Source organism: Penicillium verrucosum, assembly GCF_028828655.1.
Source record: "Penicillium verrucosum strain IBT 35672 chromosome Unknown utg000004l_segment0_segment0, whole genome shotgun sequence".
Taxonomy (NCBI): domain Eukaryota; kingdom Fungi; phylum Ascomycota; class Eurotiomycetes; order Eurotiales; family Aspergillaceae; genus Penicillium; species Penicillium verrucosum.
In genome coordinates this window covers 2,396,040-2,422,776 of record NW_026643213.1, presented here as the reverse complement: position 1 = coordinate 2,422,776, position 26,737 = coordinate 2,396,040, and the positions used below count along the sequence as shown (strand labels likewise).

The following is a 26,737-nucleotide window of genomic DNA, read 5'->3' as shown; positions in this document are numbered from 1 at the left end:
GCACCGTTAATTGATCTTACATGAACGATGGAAATGATTTCAACGATTTTGACCGCAGAACTGTTTGTGACGGCGCACCACGATCGCTACCCCGACTGCTAATCAGCCCACCATGGCGTCAGTTCGCTCTTTGGGGGTCCACGAACCCTCCGCCGTCTCTTACCTAGTCTCAGAGGGAATCCTCCCTCCTGAACCCTCGGAAGACTATTATAGCTGGACGTTATGTGTCGACGAAAGCGGATTGACTGGCCCCGTGGACGACGAGTTAGTATGGACGAAACACTGTGTTGTATGGTCCCGCGCAGGGATGGTGAAGCGAGTATTTCGAATGGACCCTGAGAAAGAAGAGATTCGACATGCTCTGTTCACTCGGTTTGCAACGGAAGATACGAAACGCACCAAAACCACGCCTTCAAGTCGACCTGAAGCAACTACTGGTACGCAAAAACCAAAGCGGACTGAAACCTTGTCAACATTAGATCTACATGGAGATGCACGAGTGGCGGTTGTTGCTCCCCAGCACTCCAACGAGGCTCTTTCTAGGGCTTTGGTGGTAGTCCTCAAATCGCAAGCTCATATCTTCTTCGTGGCGGGCAATAGCCATACAATTCCCCTTCCATTTGAGGTTGACTCCGTCTTTGCTACACCTCGAGGTCTTATTTTCCAAAGAAAGGTCCAGGATGAAAATGGCGACAGTCAACACCCAACTGCGCCACCGAATTCCTTCATGTCAACCTCGCTATTCGACCCCGGTGCCTCTCAGTCATTTTCTCTCAGCAAAAACAAGCGTCCATCAACGAAATCGTCAGCTGCCGCAGGTCCTTCCTGGATGCCAAATGCCAGCTCAAGTACAGACTTACCCCGGGTTTTCTCTCTCATTAACCCTCATTCCGAGATGGGTCTGGTTGTGTCATCGCAAACATCCCGCTGGCTTCAAAGCAGTGTCAATAGCACCAGAAGAAGACCATCTGGATTCGAGATGCTGGACCCTGTGGATGAGATTGTGTATATCTCTCCAAAAGACGAACTCTCGGGCATCAACAGACCAAACAGTAGCCCTTTGATTCTAGTGGTTACCATCAACACAACTACGGGTATCTATACGATATGGACTGCGCGCTACAAAGATGATGAATCAGGTGGCTCAATGAAAGATAAGGCCAGGCGGGAAACTGGAGGTACCCGGTCAGTAAGGCGAAGCTCGCATTTTGGGATGGCGACTGGCGCGACAACACCGGCCGCTCGCTCTGGAGCAACCCGAGAGAGCTTTGGACCTCGGACCGACTGGCCTTCTACTCAGCTATCTGAAGGGAAGACTGATGCTGAAGACGACTTGGCTTCGAGAGTAGCCCAAGACTTCGGGGATGTCGGTGTTCCCCTCAAAACATCAAGACGAGTCAGCTCACTGCTCGCCCGAACAGACCTTGCAACTAGCCAGGACCGTATCGCTTTTTCGGACTTGGCCACTGGCAGTCAGTCCAGCACTCTGCCTCATGGTGCTGGATTCAGACAGTCTATTGGAGGAGCAAGCACTCGTGCAAGCTTTGGTTTCAACCCTCGAGGCTCTCTGCCTCCCGGCACGGGGTCTGTTTACAGCACTGCAGGCAGCTTTCTGGATACCCCAGTGGACAAGCTACTCGAAGAGCTCAACAATGACAGTCTATCTCCCGGGTTCGAGAACACTGCCCTACGCGAATCGACATCCGGACTCCCGGAAGAACTTATATTGACCAAGGTTGAAAGTTTCTCGTCCCAATTCTCGGGCAGCTTCCAAAAGGAGCCAGCATCCCGCCGGTTGAAGGTCTCTACATTGGCGTCCACCGAGTTTGGAAGCGCCCATAAAGGCAATACAGCTTCGTTGGCCGTATATATCGTGGACCAACAGGCGCAGAAGTTAACTATTGTGAATCTAAGGGCCGACCGAGAGCCAACCCCCAAGAACCGGAAGAAAAAGTCCAAGGCCGCCGAACAGCGTCCGTTACTTGTGCGTGTGGTAAGAATCCAGAATGTCTCAAATGTCTTGGATGCTTGTAGAATCTCCGATGGGGATCTTTCGCGGATACTCTCACTGAGTGAAACGGACAGCGGACACAGCGAGCTATCATTACAAACCCTGTGGGGTAGTCCCGTCAAAGTTGAGGTTCCTGTGCCACTGCAGCTGTATGAACCGGATGGCATCTCTGCCAACAAACTCGAGAGTCGCCCGAGAGAAAGTGGTGTCAACCGGGTCATGGCGGATCCCGACCTCGTCTTCAACAAGTTTGATCATGGGTGTTCTCGAGGCAAGATCGACCTGGTAGACACCGATAAAAAGCGCCACAGACTCCAAATCCGAATGGAGCCGCGCAACGAGCTGGTGAAGAAAATACTCAAGATCTGCAAGTTCGCCTTGCGTGAGTCCGAGAAAGCGGGTGATGGCATTATGGTCGCATGGTGGGAGGTCATGAAATGGCTTCGGGGAAAGGAGGAAAACAACATTGAGTGGACCGCCATGACAGTCGTCTTGTTGAGCCTAGCAGCCCCATTCGTCGCCCCTCCACAAACGCAGCCTCCCAAACGAGCCCGTCGCAAGAAGGGTCTACTCAGATCGAGTAGTGGAGGACACCTGGACCTGGAAAGCTGGGAGTCCATGCTGGACCTGGAGTCTGGCTCATCCGGTGTTGTAGCTCCGTGGATGATGGACAGTTCCTGGGGGTGGATCGTTGAGCAAGACGCAATTGAAGGTCTTGCATCAGGAGATGCACACAAGGGTGCCAATTCCAGTCGGTCCACATATCGCCAGAATTCGTACTTGATCCGGTGCATCACCCTCAGCCGTGAATTCCTTCAAACTCCTCAAGGCCTCAGGGCTGCTGGCCGCGATGGCTACCTCCCTATATCTGAAGCATTCTCAGAGAACACAAGATGTACGGCATTGTGCAGTGTTGTCGTGGCCTTGCATCTATTGCGTGAAGAACAGAAGCTCTCCACCTGCGACTCGGAGGAGTCCCAAAGGCCCCTGGGTTTGCTTGCTCCTGTCATCGCACAATTGGGCGGCTGGCTAGGATGGGAATCCTGGAAATGGACCGAGGATGCCTATTATGGCACCGAAATTGCCAGTATGGAGCGCTGGCAGTTTGAGGATAATACTCATATCACTGGGCTAAAAGTTCCTGCCGAACCCTTCCCGCCACCGTCCATATTCGAATTCTTAATGGGTGCTGCTGCTCACCGGAGCCCTACACCGTTTGTTTCTCTCCTCGACATTGTGAATGCATCCGAGCGAACTCCCAGAAAAGGGCGAATGTGGCGCGAATGTTTCAGCATCACACCAAGGACGTGTGCGTTGAATGGTTTCTTCGCCGAAGTCCACAGTGTTTCAACACCCTTGGAAAAGATCAAGCTTTTGCAGCGCTGGGGTTTCACGAAGAGTGTCATTGATAGCTTCCCAGAAGGTGTCAGCGCCCCGCTTTATGAAGCTGTTATGCAATGCCAGATTGAAGCCTCCACGTCCTGGAACGCGACGCTCCTAGAGCTGATTGACAGAGAAGACCTTTACATGTCGATGAACCCGGCTCAAACCAATTCACTGGCAGCACCACATCAACCTAACCATAATGCCATCCGAGATTTCCACTATATCAGCAGCTCGGCATTAGATCTTGATGCCATCAACGCCTTTGAAGCATCTGCAGAGGCAGACCGATACTCAGTCACCAGGCTGATATTCCGAGATGATAAACGATTTATGGAGGCAGCTAAACTACTCAACCAGTCGAAAGCACCGGTGACAGAGTGCATAGCCGAACCTGGCTGGGGTGACTCGGACTTGTTAGAGGCACAGAAAGAAATTGTGCAGCTCGTAACAGTCCGAACATTGTCTACTCCAGCGGGTCGTGCAATGCTCACTTTTAGTGGCCGATTGCCTTTGTTGACTGAGAAGCTGCCGATTCCTTCATTTTCCCTGCAGTGCGTCATGAAGCCGGACAATGTGACTGTCAGCGCGGATAGATCTGCGTTCTCAGAAGAAAGAGTCTGCTGGGCCTTCTTCCACAACGGAGTGTCAACCGGTCTGGCAATCTCCAAGGCTTCGAAGGGTATTGACACGTCGTGGATCTTGTTCAACAAGCCACAGGATCTTACCAACCGACATGCTGGGTTTTTGTTGGCTCTGGGTCTGAATGGCCATCTTAAATCGTTGGCCAAATGGGTTGCTTTCAAGTACCTCACTCCCAAGCATACCATGACATCGATTGGTCTCCTGCTTGGTCTCTCTGCGTCGTATCTGGGCACAATGGATACTCTTATCACACGCTTGCTCTCGGTACATGTTACAAGAATGCTTCCGTTTGGAGCAGCTGAGCTGAACCTGTCGCAGTTGACTCAGACTGCTGGAATTATGGGCATCGGTCTACTCTACTGTGGCTCCCAGCATCGTCGTATGAGCGAGGTCATGCTCTCTGAAATCGAAAACAGTGACCAAGACGAGCAAGCTGCTACCACCGGAGAGGAACTCCGCGACGAAGGATATCGTCTGGCCGCAGGCTTCGCCCTTGGTTTCATTAACCTTGGCAAAGGCGATGACTTGCGGGGTATGCGCGATATGCATATTGTTGAACGGTTATTGTCAATCGCCGTGGGCACCAAGACCGTCGAAATCGCCCATGTACTCGACCGTGCTACGGCTGGCGCCACCATTGCCCTCATGATCATCTTCATGAAGACAAACGACTCGGTACTAGCCAAGAAGATCGATATCCCTGATACCACTGTTCGCTTCGACTACGTGCGGCCAGATCTCTTCCTGTTGCGAACACTGGCACGACACTTGATCATGTGGGATAGTATCAAGCCCACTGCTGAGTGGATCAGCCAGAGTCTGCCCGAAGTCTACCGGGGACGATCACGACTCACGGATGTACGCCGGCTGCGTAGCGAAGACATGCCATTCTTCAACATTATTGCAGGCCTCTGCTTTGCCGTCGGTCTCCGTCATGCTGGATCAGGACAAACACAGGCCCGAGATCTGTTGTTATTTTATCTAGACCAGCTTATCCGCATTTCACGGCTACCTGTGCGAAGTTACGACGCTAGACTCGCCCGCAATTCGGTTCGGAACTGTCAAGATGTGGTGGCCCTATCTGCCGCGGCAGTCATGGCTGGCACGGGTGACCTAGCTCTCTTTCGGCGCCTGCGGTCGCTCCATGGTCGGATCGATGCGGATACACCATATGGCAGTCACATGGCGGCACACATGGCTGTCGGAATACTCTTCCTCGGAGGAGGCAGCTACACACTTGGCACATCCAACCGCGCTGTGGCCGCGCTCATCTGCGCATTCTACCCGATCTTCCCAACAACGGTCCTTGATAACAAGTGCCACCTCCAAGCCTTCCGCCATTTCTGGGTTCTCGCTGCTGAACCACGATGCCTCGTCCCTCGCGATCTTGATACCCGCCGCCCAATCTCTATCCCCATTACCATAACATCTCATGACGAGACCACCCGCACCGTCAGTGCCCCATGTCTACTGCCAGATCCTAGCAGCATTGCCCGTATCGAGATACGCGGACCAGACCACTGGCCGCTCGTTCTAGATTTCAGCCAGAACGATGCCCTACGCGAGAAATTCCTCCGCGGCGACCCATCCGTCTACCTTCGCCGCAAGGCAACCTACAGTCCAAGCTCCTCGACCTCCGTCTTCGCCTCCACCCTGACCGGTCTCAGTGAAGCCCAAGACATCCTCCCAGCAACCGCCGGTCCTCTCTCAAACCCAACCAAGGGCCTCCCACCATCGGCATGGCCCACCCGCACGGCGCTACTCACTGGAAAGCCATCTGCGGCGATGACTCCGTCCCAAAACCCTTGGGACTGGGTCTTCCACCTCCCGTCCCTGCAAGACCTCGACATCCGGGAACGCTCCCTCGTCCTCCCGTCTTCCTTCCCGATGCGCTCCACGCGTATCACCGCTGATCTTGTCTCTGTGCCGCCTTGGCTGCGTACCTCGGCAGTAGATGCGAGACTCGCTCTGTCGCATACTGTGCGCAACATCGTGCAATCCGCACGCGGCCGCGGCGCTGATCCGGACCAAATTCGTGATCGGATCTGGCAGCTTCGTCTGTTGTTTGATTGGCTGGATCGTACTCATCCGGGCGATGAACGCGACCATCTTTCGAGTAGAGGACTACTATCCCCAGCACAGGGTCAGCCGTCTGGGCTGTGGTTGCGGAGAGACTTTGTTGAGGAAGTTAGGTGGCAGGTTTGGGGTGTGCAGGTTGGTGATCTTGAGGGTGAGAGTCAAATATAATTTTGTATTCGCATTAGGAAAAGAGATCACATCCCCAATTTTATTTTTTTATTTTTTTCTATTTCTCTCGTCTTCTTCTTCAACACCAAATTCCCCGGAGGTTCATCCCCGCACAGAGGGGCAACGGATAACACAATCGATAGCTTCCATCCCGCCATCGCCATCTCTCTCTTCTTCTCTTGAAATCATCCTGATACAAGTCAATTGCAGTCGCAGTCAATTTCAATTCCAATTTCAACTCCAATTGCAGTTCCAAACCAAAGCCATGACCAATCAAACCCAAAAACAATCCCCTCCCAAGCGGAGTGAGTCTCCAACTCCAACTTCTCACCAAAAGACAAGACACAAACGAACAAAGTCATCCAAAACTAACAATCTCAACAGTATGGGCCTCTCTAATAACAAATATGTCCTACCTCCCAGGCCTCCTAACCCTATACCACTCCCTCAATCACCCCTCCGCAGACCAAAGCATTACAAACGAACCCCAACCCTCCCCATCCCCATCCCCAACCCCAACCCAAGGAACAAAATACCCATTCGTAGCCTTCTACACCTCAACCTTCCCAGCCGAAGGCCTCAAAATCCTCCAAAACCGCAACATCGCATCCCAATGGGTCCCCTCAGTTACCCCCGCCAGCACCCGCAACTACACGAAAGACCCACGCTTCGCCGAAACATGGAACAAGCTAGTGGTCTTCTCACTTGAACAGTATGAGCGCATCATCCTCCTAGACGGCGACATCCTCGTCCGGCGAAACATGGACTCGTTAATGGAATTACCACTCGACGATGAAACCGACGCCGAGGGAAGCCGGGTGTTTGCAGCGGCGCATGCTTGCGCTTGTAATCCTATGAAGAAGGCGCATTATCCTGCTAATTGGTATGTAACACCAACCACCAACACCAACAACCAACCACTAAAACTAAACACTGCATACTACTAAAACTACAGTACTAATATTCATTCCTCTCATAGGATCCCTTCGAACTGCGCTTACACAACACAACACTCCACTCCCGCCGACGCGCAGAACATCGCCCCACCTCCAGGCTCCGGTGTCGGGATGCTGAACAGCGGGGTGTTAGTCGTGCGGCCTTCGGCGCGCGTGTACGACGAGATCATAGCTGCGTTACGGGAGACGGCGCGGATTGAGCGGTACGATTTCCCTGATCAGGAGTTGTTGTCTGATGTTTTTGCTGGACGGTGGGTTCCGTTGCCTTATGTTTATAATGCGCTTAAGACGTTGCGGATTGCGGGGGTGCATGATGCTATTTGGCGGGATGGGGAGGTTCGGGCGGTGCATTATATCTTTGCTACGAAGCCTTGGCATGAGGAGGTTGTAGAGGGGGATTTGTCTGGGTTGGAAGAGACGGCGGGTTGGTGGTGGAGGGCTAATTGGGAGAGGATGAGGGTTGAGAGGGAGGTTGGTGTTTTGGATGAGTTTTCTGGGTCTGGGTGATTGATATTCTTTGATATTATTCTCCCTTGTAGATAGGATTATTGTTGTAGTTTTTTATAGATTGATAGATGGTTATAGTTCTAAGATAGACAACTCTGTATAGACATTTCAGTTTCTAAGTTCATATTGATAGTGAGTGATATTGATATTGATATGGTGATCCATGTCAATCTGAACAGCTCCTATAACCAAATGCAATACATGCAGGTTGATCGAAATATATCCATGAAACGGGCGCAATCTGCATCAACGTCATCAGGCGTCAGGCGTCAAGCATCACGCAATTCTCATCAGTTGAATTCCAATCAACCATCATACCCAACAGCCTGGAGCTCTTTCCGCACCGCATCCTCGGTCTGGATCTTCTTCATCTGCGTATCCTCCAGTTTCTCGCCACCAGCAAGACGCATCTTAAGCTCATCAATGGCGCGGATCTTCTTCAGCAGGCCACGGATCTTCTTGTCCTGGGCAGAGGGATCCTCGACAGGCGCGGGAGCAGCGACAGGCGCGGGAGCCGGGGCCGGGGCAGGGGCAGGGGCAGCGGCAGGAGGAGCCGGGGCAGACTTGGCCGCACCGTTTCCATTCGTGAGGCCAGCATTCTTACCGCGGTTACGGTTGCGGTCGGGGCTGGGTCCAGTCGGGGCGTTGGCAAGAGGAGCATCAGTTCCATCTTCCTTGGCCTTCTTAGCCGCCTCGCGCTTCTTCTTGTTCTTCGCGGCGGACTTGGACAGGTTCTCGGCAGGCAGGGCGACGCCGCCGCCGGGCGCGGCTCCGGGAGGCAGGTACTCCTCCGAGGGCTCAGCACCGGGGATCTCACGACGGCGGGGCTTGCCGAAAGTGTTCATGCTGGCGCCGGGCACACCGTCGCGGACAAAGGCGGCACCGCCTTCGTCTTCACGCTTGAATGCGAGCGGGGTCAGTTGGCCACGGGCGCCAGGGGGGGCGGTAGGCACCTGCTGGCTTCACGGGGGCCTTGCGCGTACCCATGTAGGCGGTGGCGGAGGGGTGAGGCACAGGCACCTTGGTGAGCGGCTCACCCAGAGGGTGCTGCTCGATGCTCTGCGGGCGCCAGGTAACGTCGTAGAGCTCGGTCATCTCCTCGTTGTAGGTGAGACCGCCGCTAACGTGCCAGATGCGCACTCCGTTGTCGACGCGCAGGCGGGGGCTGGTCGTCGCGGTCAGGATGTACTGTCCGTCGGGTGACCAGGCGCACACGCTGGCGTTGGAGGCCTCGACGGTGGTGATCTTGTGGTAGTTCTTGTCCATATCGTAGAGGTCCATCTGTCCTGCCAGGTTACCGAAGCCGGCAACCAGCACGAAGCGGCCATGGGGCGAGAACTGGATAGTGTTGCGTGGCGCGAGGGGGAAGTTGTGCTTGGCAACACCGCGGAAGTTGAAGATGGTCGTCTTAGCGGGCATATAGCCGTACACAACGCCGAATTCCTTCGAGTTGGGGTTCCAACTAACATCGTGAATAGGGCCTTCCTTATCTATTGATTGTCAGTTGAGTTCAACAAGTAGTAATCCGAAAGAAAGAAAGAAAGAAAGAAACTTACCAAGATCAATGCGCGAGTCGAATGCACCACTAGCGCTCAGCAAGTACAGGGTCGTCTCGCCATAGTAACTCTTGCCAGTGCGATCCACCTCAGTCTGCGCAAGCACGATCAAGGTAGTTCCAGAAGCGTTCCACTTCAGCTGAACCTTATCGCCCTTGAAGAAGCTCTTCTGGGACACGGGTGCAGTGAACTGGGGCACAATGAACACCTTAACCTGGGCAGGCTGGCCCTTGCGCTCAGGGATAAATACGGCGATAGACTGAGTCTGACCAGGCGACAACGCAAAGTCCGCTACTCCCTCCACGCGCAACTTGTTCCAAACAGTGGAGAGGTTGTCGCTCTGGTAGAACTGAACCTCGTTGGTCACGGTGCGGGCGCACAGTCGCTCATCGGCAGTGTACTGCAAGTTCCAGCCGGTCTGCGACTTCTGGACGAAACTTCCCACAACCGAGTGCTCGTCCCCATCCTCAATGGCACGCCACACCTTCAAGTTCTTGACGGCGTCTCCGTTCTCGTCCTTGGATGTGCGCTGCCAGGTGATCACATAGGTGCCGAGTGGCGAAAATCCAAGCTCGAACACATTATCGGCGGGGATGGTCCCAACGACTTGGCCGACGGAAGGGTCGATAACGGTAACCCTGTGGTGGAGAAGAATGTTAGATTTTTGGACGTGAAAGTGGGGGGTAACCAACTTACTTCTCGGGTGATGCCCATGCGAAGTATCGGCCACACGGCGAGTAGGCGCTACAGCGGAGGTTGCCCTCTGGTCTGGAAAACGAGTCAGCGAAGTCTCTTGTTTGTTATCTGGCTCAATTCTTACTTCGCGAACCCAGAAAGGGGCTGGTAGACAGGGGCGGCATCCATGATGCTAATGCCCTTAAGCGTGCGGACTGTGCGACTATCAGCAACCATTCATCTACTCGAGAAATACGACCCCAAAGTCAGGAACAACGATGAGGAAGGAGAAAACACATACAAGCAAGTTGCGTAGGAGCAGCCATCTTGATTTCGACTCGCGGGTCTAGAATGAATCCACCAAAAGAAGAGAAATCGAATGCTTTTCGAGAACACCAGGTAAAATGGATTCTTCTAAGAAGAAACACGAATCACAAAGCGAACTTATAGGACCAAAATAGCCTCGCAGCGAACAACAGACCCGGTGAAATAACGGGGGAGTCGAACAAAGGCGAAGTGAAACGGGCTTTTCGGGGGTATTTCTCGGATTGGGATTTCGTGTGGGTTTCTGGGCAAGTGAAAACAGCAAGTCGGCGGAATAGAAGACTGCTAGACAAGTCAATGCCAGCAAAAGAGGTCGGGCGAAGAAAGGTAGTTGGGGTGGTTGAAGAGTGAAAGGAAGAAAATTCGGGTTTGGCGATGTGGCTCAGGCGGCATGCCGTCATTTGCGGTATACGCGTTGTGCCGGGAATCACCACTGTATAGATTCTATGCTTCGATTTGGGATTGGAGCTTGGATAGAACTATATACTGGCATGATAATACATTATTCTATATGTCTCTATATCTACATACCTGAAAATAATGTATAAATGTCTGGATTTACGTGGAAAAGACAGGTGGCAAGGATCTTTGGAGGGGAAGACACCAATCAGGGTACTGGCGACACTGGGATATTTGGAAGATATCATGTCCCAATAATAGATTTCTCTGTTTATAATTACATTCATTGCCATTGTTAATTTGAAACAACAGACACAAAAAAAAAAAAAAAGAGAAGCAATCCATTCGAGGCATCAAGCCACTAAACAACAAAACAAAAACGCCTTCGTAACCTCTTGAATCTACCAAACTATCAACCAGACTCTAATCCCGGCCTGGTGAACCAAAGCCACTGCTGCTGTGACCGGGGGTGGAAACCAATCGTGGAGTTCTGGCAGTAGTATCAACAATGTCCGGGTCAAAAGTCATACCATCAACCAAGCGAGCATCCTCATTCATAGGCTCGGGGGTCACCGACCCAGCCGGTGACGACGGCATCATAGAGCTCTCCCCAGCATGGTGCTGTTGTTGCTGAAGATATGAAGCCAGCGGATTCGGGCGGTTGACATTCGAGCTACCCATAGAAGTAGGCCGTGCCCCGATACCTCCAGAAGACACACGGTTCATTCCAGGTGGACGAGAAATCGGTCCACTGTAAGTACTGTTGGCGCCTTCGCCAAACCCAACTAGACTGGCATTACCCTCGTCACTAACATTACCAACACTGGAGGTGCCGTCCTCCTCGTGATACTCGCTCATTTTGTCGGCGTCGTATGTGTCGCTACTGCTTGCCCAGGTGGTGCGTCCGGCGATACTGCCCGTCGCGCTAGCACTGCCAACTGTGCTGCGCTCTTTCAGTGCTTGACTCTCAAAGTATCCTGGAGCATAAGGTGAAAGCACTTGGCCGGATGTTTGGCCACCGGCGCGAGATGTGGCAACGCGCTCAAGACCGGCTAGGCGGGAGATGCGGTCTGCGCGCTCAGCCTCTAGTGTTGTGGTGGAGGATGTGGAGGACTGGTGGGCATGGTGGCTGTGAGGAAATGGTTGGCCTTGGTGGCCGTCTTTGATGGCTGTGGTCGAGAGAGCAGATAGCGACGTAGTGCCGGAGTTGGGGGTGCCTCTGATTTCCCCGTTAATTAGCCAAGTCAGTATACTCTCCATGTTATATGCAGGCACAGGGAAGATGGAGTTATAGAGAGATCTTACGGTCCCATATCCGATGGAGTGACGGGGTCCGATAGGGGAGGAGGCAAATTGATCAGCGTTGGGGTAGTCATGATGAGATATGAAGATGAATTAATTCTCTGAAAATTAAGCAGAGTCAGTAATTTAGTAAGAGATGTTAAAAGAGATGAAAGTTGAAGAAAGAGAAAAGGGGAGAAGGAGAGATGGTGAACTTGAGGACTTGAACTTTGCGAACTAAATAATTAATTTCCTCCCACGTCATATCTTACCTCGTTGGTGAATATGGGGGCCATTAGTGGCCATTAGGACAATACTGCGGGTTACCATATTGTACAACATATGTAGTCCTCACATAACTATGTTGTATAATATATCTAGTATTCCGCTTATAAGTCCTCTATTCTTAATGGAAATTTGAATTATACAATTTTATTTAGTTGAAGATGATATTAGTTAGTGATATTACTATATCTTTGATGTCTTTTATACAAACCTAGAGCTCCACTGTCATGATGGACACTAACCACCACCATACAACATCAGTCCCGCCTTTCATACGTATTTCTTCCATATCAAAGTCACTTTGTTCGGAATATACCAGAAATCCAAGACGGGTAAAACACACACCAAATTCATGCATTCGTTCATTCATGTATACAAGCCTATAATAAAATGTGGAAGAGAAAACAGCCCGCTGCTCCCCCCTAATCCCTAAACCTTCCGATTCTCATAGTGCCCCCGAAGATCATCCACCTCTTTCTGGAGTTTGGTGAGATCAGCCAAGATGTCAAGAGCATTGGATGGCTGTGGAGCAGGTGTCTTATTCTCCTTCAACCCCGTCACATCACTACTACGGGCAATGGAATCTCGAGTGCGCCGAGGCGGAGGGGGCGGAGGTGGTCCAGTCGAGCCACCCAGTACACTCCCATAGGATGATGCCCGCCGCCCAGCCTTCAGTGATGATGGTCTGGAGTTAGTGGGGGAGACAGGTTCAGCGAGATATCTCCCAACGGGGCAGTCGCCTGGAAATCTCCCGATGATGACGGAGGCATGCTGATTCTCTTGTTTTCCGGTGCCCGACTGGAAGGGCCCGGACTGGGAGGCAAAGAGCTATCATTGCTCTCCGAGTCGTAAGAAATATTTAATCTGCTGCTAGTTTTGGACTGTATAGACTTGGATCTCCGCATCTGGCTGTGCCGTCGACTGAGAGGTGGCGTCGGAGGACGCTTATGCTGAGACTGGCTGCGCTGAAGCGAGTCCGTCGACCCTGTCGCTTCAGGGACCGAGAAATAGTCCGTAGTCGCTGATAGAGATACCGAGCTGGGATGCGAGGCGCCGGGCGTAACATTCCCAGAGGAGCCATAGGTTGACAGACGGTTAGTAGACCGAGACCGGACGGTCTGGGAGGATTCTGCGGTGGCTGTAGAGCCAATTCTGCGGCCGTGATGACTCCTAGGCGGAGGCGGCGGCTTCTTGTCTTTGACTCGGCCGAGGGGGCTGCTTCCGTCAAGCTCTAGAGACAACCGTGCTGCAGGACGTCCTGCATAGGAGCTGTCTGCAGCTATTGCAGACCGCATGTTGTGGTCGGGTGATATTGGGGACCCATCTGCTGATGGAGCTTGGTGTGGAGCTGACCCAAGAGATTCCGGTCGATCAATCTCATAGGGAGCTGGGCTCTTGTGCCGATTGCTTTCCTCCTCACTATCGGTCGCAGACACAACCAGATTGAACGGGTTTGTCTCTTCGTCCGAGGAGCTCGAGTCGTCTACCTCGCGTTCGAGCGATATAGACGACTTCCCGCGTTGATCGTTCAGGGCTATAGGTGGAGTGGATAAAGGCTTGGGAGGCAAAACAGGGACAAAAGTGCCCGAGTTGGTAGGCAATGGATCTGCGGGATTGCCTATATGTCCAGATTCATCAGCGTTATGTTGGGGATGATCTCCCCGTGTTACCGGGGAAGCCCCAGGAGGGGAAAGAGGGGAAAAACAATACTCACCCTGATTTCTAGGGCGAAAAGGATTTGATCTAGACATCGCGAGAATAAATATGTTAAAGAATCGAGAGAAAAGGAAGAGAAGAATTGAGGGGTCCCCGCCGAGTTTCTTATCCATGAGGTTTCCCAGTTACCTTACGCGCCGCTTTCCGAGATCGAGTCCGGCTCCCCCGAGAGGCTTTTTTGGGTAAAAAAAGCACCAAAGTATTCAGGTTCTTATATTAAGACAATAGTTCAGTCAAATTGGAAATATTGAATCGACATCCCAATTCCCTATTCTACATGGGAAAAGGGTCCAGGTATGATACAGAAGAGAAAGAAAAAAAAGAAACGCTCTCCAGAGAATACAAAGCCCACCACCCATATGCCTCACCCAGTGCTGTGAAATAATAATAAAAAAAAGATCCCTCCCATATTCAAGTCAACTCATCGTTCGTTATAGACATGCCATGTCTCTTCACCCTCGAAAAACTTATGTGCCAGGCGATTACCACTCTCCGTGGGCTGGCTGAATGCAATTTGACCCTTTGTTATTTCCATGCCATAAATGAAGTTGATGACCACGCAGTCGAGGAGATCTAAAGCGATTCCCTTTCGTCGCGAGGATCCGGAAGTCCAGATGCGAGAGACTCCGACAATGGCCGGGCGGATTTCATCTCGCGTCGAGACAGAGGAGCCGTTGTGTACATCGCCATTTTGTTCCTTTACAACCGGTCGCGATTCCCAGATGCGCTCGGTCAGACAGAGCCCGACACAGCGGCTGTCCTTCATGTGTAGAAATACCCGGTAGCGATCTACCTTCTCGGTCGGACCATCCTGTAAATGTTTGGGTGGTTCGGTTTGACTCCACAGGGTCTCGTCGTCGATTTCCGGTGATGAGAGCTCTTTATTGACAACCTCGAGAACCTTCTTCGCTTGGCTCTTGGCGCTAGGTGACGCCTTGCGGTCCACAATTACCACATACCCTTCGTCGAATCGAGTCGCTTCGTACACCCAGCGTGAGGCGTTCGCACGCATAAATGCCTTGCCCAGGTCGATCCCAGTCGCATTCATCTCGTGGAACTTTTTATGCAGTGCCGCATCCTCTGTATTAGATGGGATATATTCCATGCCACAGCTAGCACAGGTCTTTCGTGTATCATTTCCCAAGTCGATCTGCATCTGGCGCATAACGGGTTGTTTTTGACCTTTCTGTTTAGGTGGGTCCACGGATGAGCGTAGGCTATTCGAATTAACCTCCGTCAAGGGCGATCCGGCGGTGACCTCCTTGTGCTTGCGCTTGAGAAAGGCAAATGTCGGCTTGCGGGTATTTGCTAGCGGTGGAGTTAACCGTGGTGGTGGCGAGGATGGGGGTGTGGTAAGATCGTCAATATCGTCGAGCGTGCCTTCCGATAACAGGGAGTTGCGACGCGACGGGCTCGACAGCACGGCAGCTGAAGACTCGCGGATGGCATATTGTAGATTGGCCTCAGCTTCATCCGACTCATCCACGCGTCTTTTCTTCGCGGCGCGCTCATCGTCATAGACGCGCCATGTTGGTCGTCCGTAAGTTTTCATGAGTCCTCTTGAAAGGATGTTAGTTTCTTCCCCTTGTAAATTGAACCCAATATACATACCTCTTAAATGAATTGGTAACTGTCCACGGCATGACCCTGAGTTTTTTTTCCAAAATTTGTTCAGGGCACAGGTGGGATGAAGAAGTTGAGAAAGTCGAGAGAGCTGGGGCACACGCGTGGAACGCTAGTCTGTTTTAGGTCATATTGTTCCAATGGAAATGACTAATCTGACTGACCTTCAACGGAGTAGTTGAGATGTTATCCCTTGTGTCTTGTCTGGTTTTATCTTGTTTTCTTTGATTTTCAAGACAGTTTCAAGTTCAAACAGGAAAGAAGAAAAAAAGATGAAGTGGACACGATCAACAGTTTCCGGTGGAGAGCTGGGCTTTATAAAATAAAATAAAATAAAAAAGGAGAGTCTCGCCACCAGCCGGGATTAATACCGGGCCAAGGAGAAAGAAGACAAAAGAGTCTGAGAAGTGAAGTAGTAATGCGAAGATGCGAAGATGCGAAGATGATGAAGTGCAGATCAACGGAGTATAATAACAATCACACACCAGCCTTGTCAAATTCCTGTGGTTGGTATGTCGGGCACTACTTTTTTTTTTTTTTCCCCCTTTCTTAATTGATTCACAATAATAAATATATAAATAATGTTTATATGGAGTACGAATGGAGTACACAATTGGCAATTAGCAGACAGAGGCTCCAATCTCCAATATTCAACCAATGAGACTATTCTGTGTGTACTGGTGAAAGTCTACCAGGGAGATTAAAAGATGACACTCTCCTGAGCCCCCCTTGGCCTCTTGTTGCCAAGGTGTGCAAGGCTTCCATGTACTAGCCAGTAAGGCCTTCCCCATATTGCATTGTGCAAGGAAACGCACGTTGGAATTGTGATGATCACTTATTGACCGCTTTAATACTTCATGTTCAGCGCTTACAGGATACAGGATACAGGATACAGGTTGCTGTTCAGCTAAAGGAATATACCGGGCGCTTGGGACCAACCCAACACGAACTATTCCGTGCTGATTGGGTCAAGACCCGACACAGATCTTGGATCTTGTCAAGTGATTGGTTTGATGTTAAGTCAGATTACGAGATCACCCCATATAGCTATGAGACCTGCCCCCCCGGGATTTCACATAGACTGGCAACTGATCACTTGACATGTCAGGGAAGTATGAGTGTATTCAGTGCTGGAGCCTACAGAATACACATTCATTCCGATCACTACCGGACCACGGAGTCCGTTTCCACGAGAGGCGTCATAAGCTCCAACTCTAAACAAATGTCTCAAGGATTGCCTGAAGAACTACTCCTTCAGGGCCCTCAGGTTTGCTGTCCTGTGACAAAGCTTCCTTGTACCACCTTTACCATTCTCACCCATTCGTGGCCTTCATATATGTGCTGACCCTTCTCTGCTGTCCGGAGTACGCTGTCCTCTAAGAGGCAATGCTGGGGTATGGGCCAGTCAGGTCTGTTTGTTCTGAGTCACCCACGCAATTTTATGCATAGAATGTTACACATCCTCATCATCTGGTCTAACCATCTCCTCCGGTGGTATTCATTGTGCTCCAGGAAGTACTGTAGCTGGCAAAGTTACTCATTTACCAGGGTCTAGGCTAGAGGTTAAGTCAATACATATTCTTGTCATGCGCTATTATTGAGAGGATGTTGGACCTATCAACCTATGAAAGAGAAGCCTTCATGTGGCTTTCCTTAGTAGATTGTGGCTGGTTCAAACAGAGCTGGGATCGTACATATCATACATACATTAGTACTCCATACTCCCTTAGTACCTCTGTATAAGCATAGTATGTAAACGGCACAACTGGGGGGCTAATGTCGATCTCTCTGCTGAGTGGCACTAAGCACTAACCGTTGAAGCTAACATTAAAAGGGAATTAGAGGGAATAAAGGAAATAAAAAGGAATCTCTAGAAGTATTGAACTTGGGTATAGTTATACATTATACATAACTATAGTATAGAGTCATATATACTCCGTGTATATTTGCTATTCTACTATTCTACTATGTCGGTATTTAAATATTTCAACATATCAAAACCCGGAGAATATACTCTAATCTATAAATCACACAGAATAAAATCAAATCAATATGGTTAATATGGTTAATATACAATGTCAGATTCTATATAATTCCAGCTGACTCCGATCTCCCGGGGGCTATTTGGCCGCTTTTCCTTTTTTTTTTTCTCCCCGAGTTTCCCCCCCAAAACTCTTCAACTCCCAACAACTTTTGTTATTGTCAATTATACTAAAACATATTAGAATGTCTGACCAAGAACAAGCTGCTGGCAAGAGAAAGCGTGCGAGTAAGTATTGGATTCTACCTTTTTTTTTTTATGTGTTTTCCCCCTTGCTTTATATCTCATTCCGGAAGAAATTTTCTTCTCTCCAGAAACTACACTCGAATTACAATCACTCCCAACATCTTCTACAATCAATTCTGATTTGGACTGTGTGACATGTCGCTGGGCGCTAATCCACTCGGATTATATTCCAGCCACGTCTGTCACATCTGTCACAATTTCCCCCCTTCCCTTTACCCCTCCCCGCGCCTAAATCGCAATTCCATCATCTTAAAAAAACCTTCAACAACTTCATGTCTAACATCTCACCTCCAGGGACCCAGTCTTGCCCTCCTCCGGAGCTCCCCAGCTGGTCGCCGAACAGCATGTGCCAATTCCATCCCATGATAAAGACACCCAACGCTTGATTGTGGTTCTTTCCAATGCTAGTCTGGAAACCTACAAGGCTGTCTCTAGTGGACGCTCAGGGACCAAAGATGAGAAATTTTCTCTGCTGAACAGCGATGAGCACATCGGTATCATGCGCAAAATGAACCGTGATATCAGTGAAGCCCGACCAGATATTACCCACCAGGTACGATTCAACATCACCAGTGGCAATACCAAGGTCAAAAAAGAATCCCCACTAACCCGCCGTAGTGTCTGCTCACTCTTCTCGATTCCCCCGTGAACAAGGCCGGTCGGCTCCAAATTTTCATCCACACCGCCAAGGGCGTTTTGATCGAAGTCAATCCTTCCGTTCGCATCCCGAGAACATTCAAGCGGTTCGCCGGTCTGATGGTTCAGTTGCTCCACCGACTCTCCATCCGTTCGACAAACTCACAGGAAAAGCTCCTTAAGGTTATTAAGAACCCGATCACCGACCACCTGCCCCCCAACTGCCGCAAAGTGACCATGAGTTTCGAGGCGCCCGTGGTCCGTACCAAGGACTACCTGGAGTCGCTGAACCCCAATGAGAGTGTTGCCATTTTCGTCGGTGCCATGGCCAAGGGCCACGATGACTTTGCCGATTCTTTCAAGGACGAAACTATCAGTATCAGCAACTACAGTCTCAGTGCCAGTGTTGCCTGCAGCAAGTTCTGCCATGCTGCCGAAGAGGTTTGGGATATCCTCTGAGAACCCCAACTGGGAAAAACAAAAGAGAATGAAATCGCGCCCAGAGAGCGCGCGTCCTTGTTGTCTGTACTGACGGCACATTTGCACCTTTTTTTTATATATATACACGGGGATTGATTTGCAGAGCGAAGGTACCGGTATCTCTCTGCATATGCCTGTCCTTTGGAGTATTTCGGCTGTTATTAAGCCCACTTCTCTCTACCTTTCTATCTCGGTGTTGTTTGGAGGAAACTGGGAATACTGGGACAGCTTCCAAGCATCGGGATTCATCCCAAGGTCTGTGGTTTAGAGAGCATCTGGTTCTTTTTTCCGCTTATACGTTACGGGTCGGATGGCATTTGGTTCCTTTTCGCCAGTCCTTGATCCATCTTACTTCCATCCAGCTTCAACCTCGACTGCTGTGATGCGTAGATCAGAAAAAGTGAACAGCACATAGATCAGGGCCTATTCATTTAGGATTTCCTGAGACACATATCTTCAACTTCTGTGTTCAATAAAAATATGGCTTTTTTATTTTTTTTAACTCTTTCTCTTTATTTTTATTTTCTCTTTAGTCAAGTACTTATAAACTACTCCGTAATAATTCTCCTGATTGACGTGGCATGCCATTAGTTCCTCGCCTCACTTTGAATGTTACGAATCGGATCGACGGTGGCGATATGAGATGCACTTCTGCCCATCGTATATTTTAGTATGGGATATATTGTCGGTAGATATGTAATGGATATCATATTATTACTTACAAGATAGAAAATAAATGAATAAAAAAAGAAACACTCAAATTCTCAAATTCTCAAATTCTCAATATAAATCGTGTATGACTCAACCATATAGCTGTAGCGGTCAGCACATCTACCCAAATCCACCTGGCAGGACTTTTTCTTTTCTCCCCTCCACTCCGAAGTCTACCATTTGCTCACACAAGAACAAGTAAGCAAAAAGCCCACGTCGATAGGCTCCTGCACCTCGCTCAGGGCATCCAGAACAGACGCCCCATCCGCCAACAGGAATCCACATTGGCTCCCCGCGATGACCTGGCAGGGACCCATCTGCACCCCTCCAGCCATAGAGCGTTTCATCCTGCACAGAGTTGGGCCCCTAGATATCCCAAAGCAGCCAGGAACAGGAACAACATTCAGGCTGACTAGTTACTACTATGTGCCATTGGAAGTATGGACTGACTTTTCTTTCGATTCTCACCAAGTACGAAGAACAGAGGATGGGTTTAGGCCTTGAATATACGCCTTCGTCCTTGGACTGTTTCAACTTTTTCCGTGCAGATCGGGTACTGAGCATTGAACTTGATCTTTGGGCCAATCGTCTATGGACCCCCCACTTGCCTGACTCCATACAAGAAATCACACGTCCTCAAAAGTGTCCACCAACGTACTCCCGTACTATCGGGAGACATGCGGTGTTCTGGATGACCCTTTTTAGCTTGGGCAGGATTTTGGAGGCTAGTTTATTCTCTGTTTTTGGATTAGAGTCACACAGCATTTATTCTGACTGGCTCTTGAGGGCATCGTTCATGTGGCCTCATTTCCTGGCGTCATAGTTCTGGTTTTATAGACTTGGATTTCCTCACCGTATATATCTTTACCGATTCCATTTAATCTCTCTCTTTCTTTTCCAACCTTCGTTTTTCTCATTCTTTTTATTCAACTCTTTTGTACGTGCTGGTAATCCAGGCACGTCGACTTTCAACCTTCGCAATGCCCGTTTCGCATATCACCTTGACCGTCTCTCACCTCCCGACCTCTACCTCTTTCTTCTTATCATGTTTACAGCCATTGGGGTACCAATTCATCGGTCGACATGACGATTATATAGGGTTCGGTCAGAAGCAGGGGGAACCTGCTGATTTCTGGATGACCGAGACTAAGCCTGGGTGAGTGATATATATACATAAAGAAGAAGAAGAAAAAAAACACTCTATCTTTTAACAAAGCTAACTTGAATCAAAGATCTCCTCCTGGTGCAGTCCATGTCGCCTTTCCAGCCCCGTCAAAAGACGCAGTCGGCTCGTTCTTCATAAGTGCCCTAAAAGCGGGCGCGAAGATCCACGGCGAACCCAAGATGCGAGATTCGCAGTCAGGGTACTTCAGTGCAGCCGTCATCGACTTCGACGGCAACAGCATTGAAGCCGTGTACCGGCCCAGCAATGCCTCGGTTATATCATCAGAGGCTAGCGGACCGACAATGGCTCTTATAGAGAGTTCCAGCCGCTCTGTAGTCTCAAAGGCGAGCAGCAGAGCTAGCACCATCAAGACGGAGAGCATCGCACCTCCAAGGTCCGAGGTGTCCGAAGCCAGATCCGTAGCAAGGTCTGAGGCACGTTCTGAGGCAAGATCTGAGGCAAGATCTGAAGCAAGATCTGAAGCAAGATCCGAGGCAAGATCCGAAGCCCGATCCGAGGCCAAGTCGCGTGCCATTTCCAAAGCACCCACAACCTTTGAGCGGTCTGCACCAACAGTTGTCCCCCGTCAATTCCAAGGCCCGCCACCACCGTCATACTCAATGCAAGCACCCGCACCGCCCCAGAGCGATGACGGCAGCAAGGCAGCCAAGACGATCGTGGGCACGCTCATTGGCGCCGCGGCAGGCGCAGCCGTGGCCTACGCAATGGTCAAGGGTGACTCGCAGTCAACAATCCAAGAACCCGAACAGCCAATGCAGTTCGCAAACAGCTTCCCTCAAATCAAAGCGGCGGCCCAATCCTTCTTCGGCAACGACGACCAACAATCCCAATACCGCGCCATCGAAGCGCCCACACCACCTCGCAGCTCTTACACAACCGCCTCAAACCCCCGCTCAACCCTCTCACGCAGCGTAACCTCCAAGAACCCCCGCGCCAGCACACTATACGAGGGCACCGAATACATGCACGACAACCCGCGCCGCGCCTCGGAAGGCAGCATCTACAGTATTCCCGAAGACACCCCACTCCGAGCAATCGAATACCCACCAGCCAGCAACGCCTCACAACAACGCTACGCCTGTGCGCCGTCAACCTTCATCAGCAGCTACCACGACGAGAAGACCCGGGCGCCAAGCAGCGTACACAGCTCCTCAACGATCAAAGCACCGCAAAGCAGCCACCGACGCCACAGCCACGACGACCGCGACGGCTACGAGTCAGTCGTCTCGCAACGCTCGCAAAAGAGCCAGAGCCAGAACCAGAGCCAGCAAAGCACACACTCATACCGCGCTGCTTCAGTGCGTTCTTCCTCCCACGTCGGAAAAGACAACGCGAGCGTTGCATCGTCATCTCGCTCCGCGCGCAATATCCCCCTCCCCGCCGGCTCAAACGCTACATACTACTCCAGCCCGAGTATCCACAGCAAGGATGGCGGGAAGTCGTATTTGTCTGCGCGGGATGTGCCGCTTCCGGAAAGCGTGGCGGATCTCGATGTCGACTCGCATGTCTCGCCTGATGACTCGATTAGCCAGGTTGGATCTCATTCGCATCGACATCGGTCGCATCGGTCGAAGAGTTCTAAGGGGTCTAGGGCTGATGATCTTGTGAGTCCGGCGGATTCGGTGAGTCAGGTTTCTAGGGCTAGTCAGAGGACTGCTAAGGCTGGGGAGGGGTCGAGGGCTGGGAGTCGACGGGGGAGTCAGGTTGTTTGATTGTCATCCATCCGATCGGGGGAGATTTTGATATGACGGATTTCGATTTGATGTGATGTGGTTTCCTACTATTAATCTTTTTTTGATTTGCATTTACAGATAGATATACATACATACATACATATATGGTGTTTGGGAGTCGGACAATTGGAATGCATTATTATTCAGGAGTCAGTCAGTGTTTAAATGAAGTCCAATACTACCCCAATACTACACGATGTACAACTACAAGTACCAAAAAAAAGCCCATTAACACACAGACCGGCCTGTCTAGATTGTGTCATTTAAGACAGAAAACGAATAGAAGCCCCTAAACGCAAGACACAAGACACAAAACACATAATAGGTGATCTCGAACTACTCTCCGAAACCAAAGCATTACCCACCGAGTCCGAAGCATCGCCTAGTACAAACAAGCAAAAGAACTGGAGAAAAACTCGGCAAATTCCATAATTCAATCCTAGACGCACGCAGCGTTTGAAAAAGAGAAGAAGAAAAAAATGGATGCCATGAATGCATGAGGATTTGTCATAAGGATCGTTGGATATGAAAAGTCCCAGAAACTCAGCCCAACAAGACAAGGTCAAACCCGGCGCGAATGCAGTTTTTAGGCACGAAAGCAGGAAGCAAACGCGCACAAGAACAGGTGCATTTGAAATCAACACACAGAGTTTGGGGGATGAAAAAAAGACTGAAAACGTTTCTACGACCACAGGTACGCCAGGCTTTCGCGAATTCTGAATCTAGAGCGGGGCAAAGAAAGCGGAAAGATGCAGATCGACGTTGAGATGACACCGATGAAGAGTGGTCGAGCGAGATAGGGGCCGCAAGGAGGGGTTATTGAGGGAGAGGGATAGAGAGAATAACATAAGCGAAGAAGGAATCAGATTTGTCGTTTCACTCAAATAGCGTACTTCCGTGTCCACTCGCGAGCTGTCGCCTCATAACGGGGTCGGTCGGTCTTGTAGACGTGCGCGATTTCGGGCACAAGAGGATCGTCCGGGTTGGGGTCTGTGAGCATCGAGCAAATGGAGAGCAACACTATGAATGGTTAGAGATTGTGTGCATGGCAGATAGTGAAGGAAGTAGTTTTGCTCACCTTTAGAGATGGTGAGAGCAGGGCTCCATTGGTCTCTCAGGATGTCCAGACAGATGCTGCCGTTGGAGTTGATGTTGGGGTGGTAGATGCGAGTGGTGAAGTTGACCTTGGGAGGCTTGAAAGGGTAGTCGGTAGGGAAGTGAATGGCAAGGAAGAAGACACCACCAGAGTATGGGGAGTCACCCTGTATGATTTATTAGTATAACGAACTCTGGTGATGACACTCTGGACTGCGCAAAGGGCAAGATGGCCCCCAAGGTCCTCCAGAGCAGAGACGAGAAACAACTTACAGGACCCATGATAGTCGCTTGCCAGTGGAACTGTAAGAGGAAAAAAAAATACAAGTCAGTCATCCATGATCCCCTCATTGATATCAAACTGGTTCAACACCGGGGCGGTTGTGTCCCGCCACACGGCGCCAACCAAGAAAACGAGTATTCATACCAGATCATCTCCAACGGGGCCAGCGGAGCAGGAAGAGGGTGGATCACTATAGGAGAGTCAGAGTCATGAATCGCAGATGATGGCATCAGGATAGGCTTACCGGCCGAGGTCAGTGAGTTCCTTGTTAATACGCTTGAGAGCCATGACGAAAGAGTGAGAAAGGTGTAGAGAGTAAAAAGAAACTAGATGATGGATCGTCAGTTATTGATTCAAGTTAAAGAGGAAGTAAGTCGCCTTACGATTACGTCTTTGTGTGGAAAAGAAGAAGGAAGAAGATAATCGGGAGTCTCAAGAGGGGGAAAAGTGCCCCCAGGTGGGCGGAATCGATTCTGTCGGTATTGTACGGCCCAATACGGGAATACCGGGCGCCACACTGAGATTACACATCATGATTCAGCTTTGAGGCTTGACCTGTTATTTAAGGCATTAAAGAATAAGGCAGAAACAGATAGAATGTTCAATATATATATATATATATATATATATATGTCCTTTGAATCCAAATAGTTTGTTTGATGAATGAAGGCAATTCCCTTGATAGGGCTGGACCATCGAATTTGGCGGGGTTAGGCAAAGGCATGTACACAAGACAGCATTTGCAGATACATATGTCTAGTGAATAGAGAGTGGTGCCTAATCGGGTAGATCTTATATAGAATACATACATACATCCATATATATGTATATCGTATGTATGCATATCTCATAATTTCAATGTTAAAAAATTTTATATTCAATCTCTTTCTTTCAATATACCTCTGTATTGAAAATCTGTATTACGCCGCATGATACTGATACACTGCCCCTCGATGATGTCACGTGCGGGTGAGGCGCCCGCAATTTCCCGCTTGGCCAAAAGAGGAAGGAACTATGCTTTTGATAGCGTGACCATATACTAGTTATGTTGTACTCAAGGCTACATATGTACTGTTATAAATACCTATATAACACTTTGAATTATTCGATTGGGATATATTCTATATACAAGTATCAAGTATGCTCTTTTTTTATTTTCAGACAAAGGCCTGCTTGCCCGTAATGGCACGGCCCAGGATCAAAGCTGTTGGAATATGCATTAGCCTCAGCCCAACACCAGTCAGGCAGGAATAACTTACCATGGATATCACTCTGACCCTCGTAGGTCTGCACCACAAACAGGTTGGCCACATGGCGGGCAATGTGATACTCGTCGCTGGCAGCATTGCCACCAAAGACTTCTTGCAGACTAATACCAATGTTAGTAAAGCAGACCAAGAAAACAAAGCCAAAACAGAGTAACCTACGTTCTGGAATTAGCCAGAGCACGGTCACAGTTCTGACGCTTGATCATCGAGATCATTTCAGGCGTGGCCTTGCCAGCATCCTTAAGACGAGCCACCTGAACCGCAGCCAGGGTTCCGTAAGCAGCATCCGTAGCAGCATTAGCCAACTTCATCTGAATAAGCTGATACTTGGCAAGTGGGTTGCCCTTGAACTGCTTGCGCTCCAGACTGTACTCGCGCGCACGGGCAAGACAATCCTCCAGGGCACCCATGGCACCAAACGCAATTCCCAAGCGGGCACTGTTCAAGCATGTAAAGGGACCCTTGAGACCCTCAACGTCCGGAAGCATATTCTCTGCCGGTACGGGGCAGTTATCCATATGGATCATACCAGTGATGGAAGCACGCAGGGCACTCTTATTCTTGATAGCGGGTGTCTCGTACGACCCGGGCGTCGCACGCTCACGCTCCACAACAAACCCACGGATCTTTCCCGTGGACTCGAGCTTAGCCCACACGAGCGCGAGGTCAGCGATGGGTGAGTTGGTGATCCACGTCTTGCTGCCAGAGAGCAGGTACATGCCCTTTTGGGTGGGGTGCTCGCGGGCCACGGTCTCCATGGACCCAGGGTCAGAGCCATGGTTGGGCTCTGTCAAACCGAAGCATCCGGCGACTGTGCCCTTAGCAAGGCCAGGAAGGAAACGCTGTTTTTGTTCTTCTGTGCCGAACTCGTAGATGCCGGTCATAGCTAGCGAGCTTTGGACTGACATGCCTGATCGATATCCCGAGTCCACGCGTTCGACTTCCTTGGTGATGAGGCCCGATGCCACGGTGCTGACACCGGCGCATCCGTATCCTTCAATTGAAGCTCCGAGGAGACCCAGGTCACCCATCTCTTCTAGGATTCGACGGTCGTAATCCTCGTTGCGGTAGGCCTCTGCAAGGGATCACCGACGTCAGCTCACCATTTCATAACAAAAGCAAAGCAGATTGGACATACCCAAAACGCGGGGCGCAAGCTTATCCTGGCAGTATTGGCGTGCTGTATCCTGGATTGCCAATTCTTCCTCTGTGAACAGCTCCGCTGCGGCGAGGGGATCTTCCCAGTTGAAGACGGCCGAGGATGCATATCGGCGGCCTACCACGGAGGTAGGACCAGCCTGAATTGAGCGCACAGCTGCGCGAAGAAGAGATCTGTTCATCATGGCTAAAACAAAATATATACACAACTGTACAGAGTGGAGAGAGAACAGAAAGTTAGAATTGTTGCGGGGGAGCTCAATCAAATATAGCACCAATGGCGGAGACCTCG

The 26,737-nt window shown here is 50.3% G+C and overlaps 10 protein-coding genes across 10 annotated transcripts; 4 read left to right on the top strand and 6 right to left on the bottom strand.

Annotated features, from left to right (window-relative positions):
• Positions 1 to 112: 112 nt before the first annotated feature.
• On the top strand, positions 113 to 6,286 carry N7516_010309 (anaphase promoting complex subunit 1; the record flags this gene model as incomplete). Its single annotated transcript, XM_057223028.1, has 1 exon — positions 113 to 6,286. The coding sequence occupies one exon, from the start codon at positions 113 to 115 to the stop codon at positions 6,284 to 6,286; it is 6,174 nt and encodes a 2,057-aa protein (XP_057070249.1).
• A 265-nt stretch (positions 6,287 to 6,551) lies between these two features.
• N7516_010308 (Glycosyl transferase family 8) lies at positions 6,552 to 7,749 on the top strand (the record flags this gene model as incomplete). The annotated part of the gene is made up of 3 exons (XM_057223027.1): positions 6,552 to 6,591; positions 6,671 to 7,169; positions 7,266 to 7,749. 3 exons carry the CDS (start codon positions 6,552 to 6,554, stop codon positions 7,747 to 7,749), a joined length of 1,023 nt encoding a protein of 340 aa, XP_057070248.1.
• Positions 7,750 to 8,054: 305 nt separating this feature from the next.
• Positions 8,055 to 10,426, bottom strand: N7516_010307 (translation initiation factor 2A; the record flags this gene model as incomplete). Its single annotated transcript, XM_057223026.1, is given in 6 exon segments — positions 8,055 to 8,702; positions 8,716 to 9,239; positions 9,306 to 9,943; positions 10,002 to 10,073; positions 10,126 to 10,195; positions 10,282 to 10,426. The coding sequence occupies 6 exon segments, from the start codon at positions 10,304 to 10,306 to the stop codon at positions 8,055 to 8,057; spliced, it is 1,977 nt and encodes a 658-aa protein (XP_057070247.1). The 5' UTR covers positions 10,307 to 10,426.
• A 700-nt stretch (positions 10,427 to 11,126) lies between these two features.
• Positions 11,127 to 12,139, bottom strand: N7516_010306 (uncharacterized protein; the record flags this gene model as incomplete). The annotated part of the gene is made up of 2 exons (XM_057223025.1): positions 12,009 to 12,139; positions 11,127 to 11,922 (listed from the first exon to the last, which is right to left on the bottom strand). The coding sequence occupies exons 1-2, from the start codon at positions 12,077 to 12,079 to the stop codon at positions 11,127 to 11,129; spliced, it is 867 nt and encodes a 288-aa protein (XP_057070246.1). The 5' UTR covers positions 12,080 to 12,139.
• Positions 12,140 to 12,940: 801 nt separating this feature from the next.
• N7516_010305 (uncharacterized protein) lies at positions 12,941 to 14,020 on the bottom strand (the record flags this gene model as incomplete). Its single annotated transcript, XM_057223024.1, has 2 exons — positions 12,941 to 13,887; positions 13,984 to 14,020. The coding sequence occupies 2 exons, from the start codon at positions 14,018 to 14,020 to the stop codon at positions 12,941 to 12,943; spliced, it is 984 nt and encodes a 327-aa protein (XP_057070245.1).
• A 386-nt stretch (positions 14,021 to 14,406) lies between these two features.
• On the bottom strand, positions 14,407 to 15,628 carry N7516_010304 (ESCO family N-acetyltransferase; the record flags this gene model as incomplete). The annotated part of the gene is made up of 2 exons (XM_057223023.1): positions 14,407 to 15,544; positions 15,597 to 15,628. 2 exons carry the CDS (start codon positions 15,626 to 15,628, stop codon positions 14,407 to 14,409), a joined length of 1,170 nt encoding a protein of 389 aa, XP_057070244.1.
• A 2,206-nt stretch (positions 15,629 to 17,834) lies between these two features.
• N7516_010303 (18S rRNA pseudouridine methyltransferase) lies at positions 17,835 to 18,990 on the top strand (the record flags this gene model as incomplete). The annotated part of the gene is made up of 3 exons (XM_057223022.1): positions 17,835 to 17,881; positions 18,190 to 18,448; positions 18,514 to 18,990. The coding sequence occupies 3 exons, from the start codon at positions 17,835 to 17,837 to the stop codon at positions 18,988 to 18,990; spliced, it is 783 nt and encodes a 260-aa protein (XP_057070243.1).
• Positions 18,991 to 20,702: 1,712 nt separating this feature from the next.
• N7516_010302 (VOC family protein) lies at positions 20,703 to 22,620 on the top strand (the record flags this gene model as incomplete). Its single annotated transcript, XM_057223021.1, has 2 exons — positions 20,703 to 20,878; positions 20,955 to 22,620. 2 exons carry the CDS (start codon positions 20,703 to 20,705, stop codon positions 22,618 to 22,620), a joined length of 1,842 nt encoding a protein of 613 aa, XP_057070242.1.
• A 901-nt stretch (positions 22,621 to 23,521) lies between these two features.
• On the bottom strand, positions 23,522 to 24,307 carry N7516_010301 (putative ubiquitin conjugating enzyme (UbcD); the record flags this gene model as incomplete). The annotated part of the gene is made up of 5 exons (XM_057223020.1): positions 23,522 to 23,661; positions 23,720 to 23,903; positions 24,010 to 24,039; positions 24,164 to 24,209; positions 24,264 to 24,307. 5 exons carry the CDS (start codon positions 24,305 to 24,307, stop codon positions 23,522 to 23,524), a joined length of 444 nt encoding a protein of 147 aa, XP_057070241.1.
• Positions 24,308 to 25,176: 869 nt separating this feature from the next.
• N7516_010300 (acyl-CoA dehydrogenase) lies at positions 25,177 to 26,630 on the bottom strand (the record flags this gene model as incomplete). The annotated part of the gene is made up of 4 exons (XM_057223019.1): positions 25,177 to 25,223; positions 25,279 to 25,388; positions 25,447 to 26,362; positions 26,426 to 26,630. The coding sequence occupies 4 exons, from the start codon at positions 26,628 to 26,630 to the stop codon at positions 25,177 to 25,179; spliced, it is 1,278 nt and encodes a 425-aa protein (XP_057070240.1).
• Positions 26,631 to 26,737: the final 107 nt, after the last annotated feature.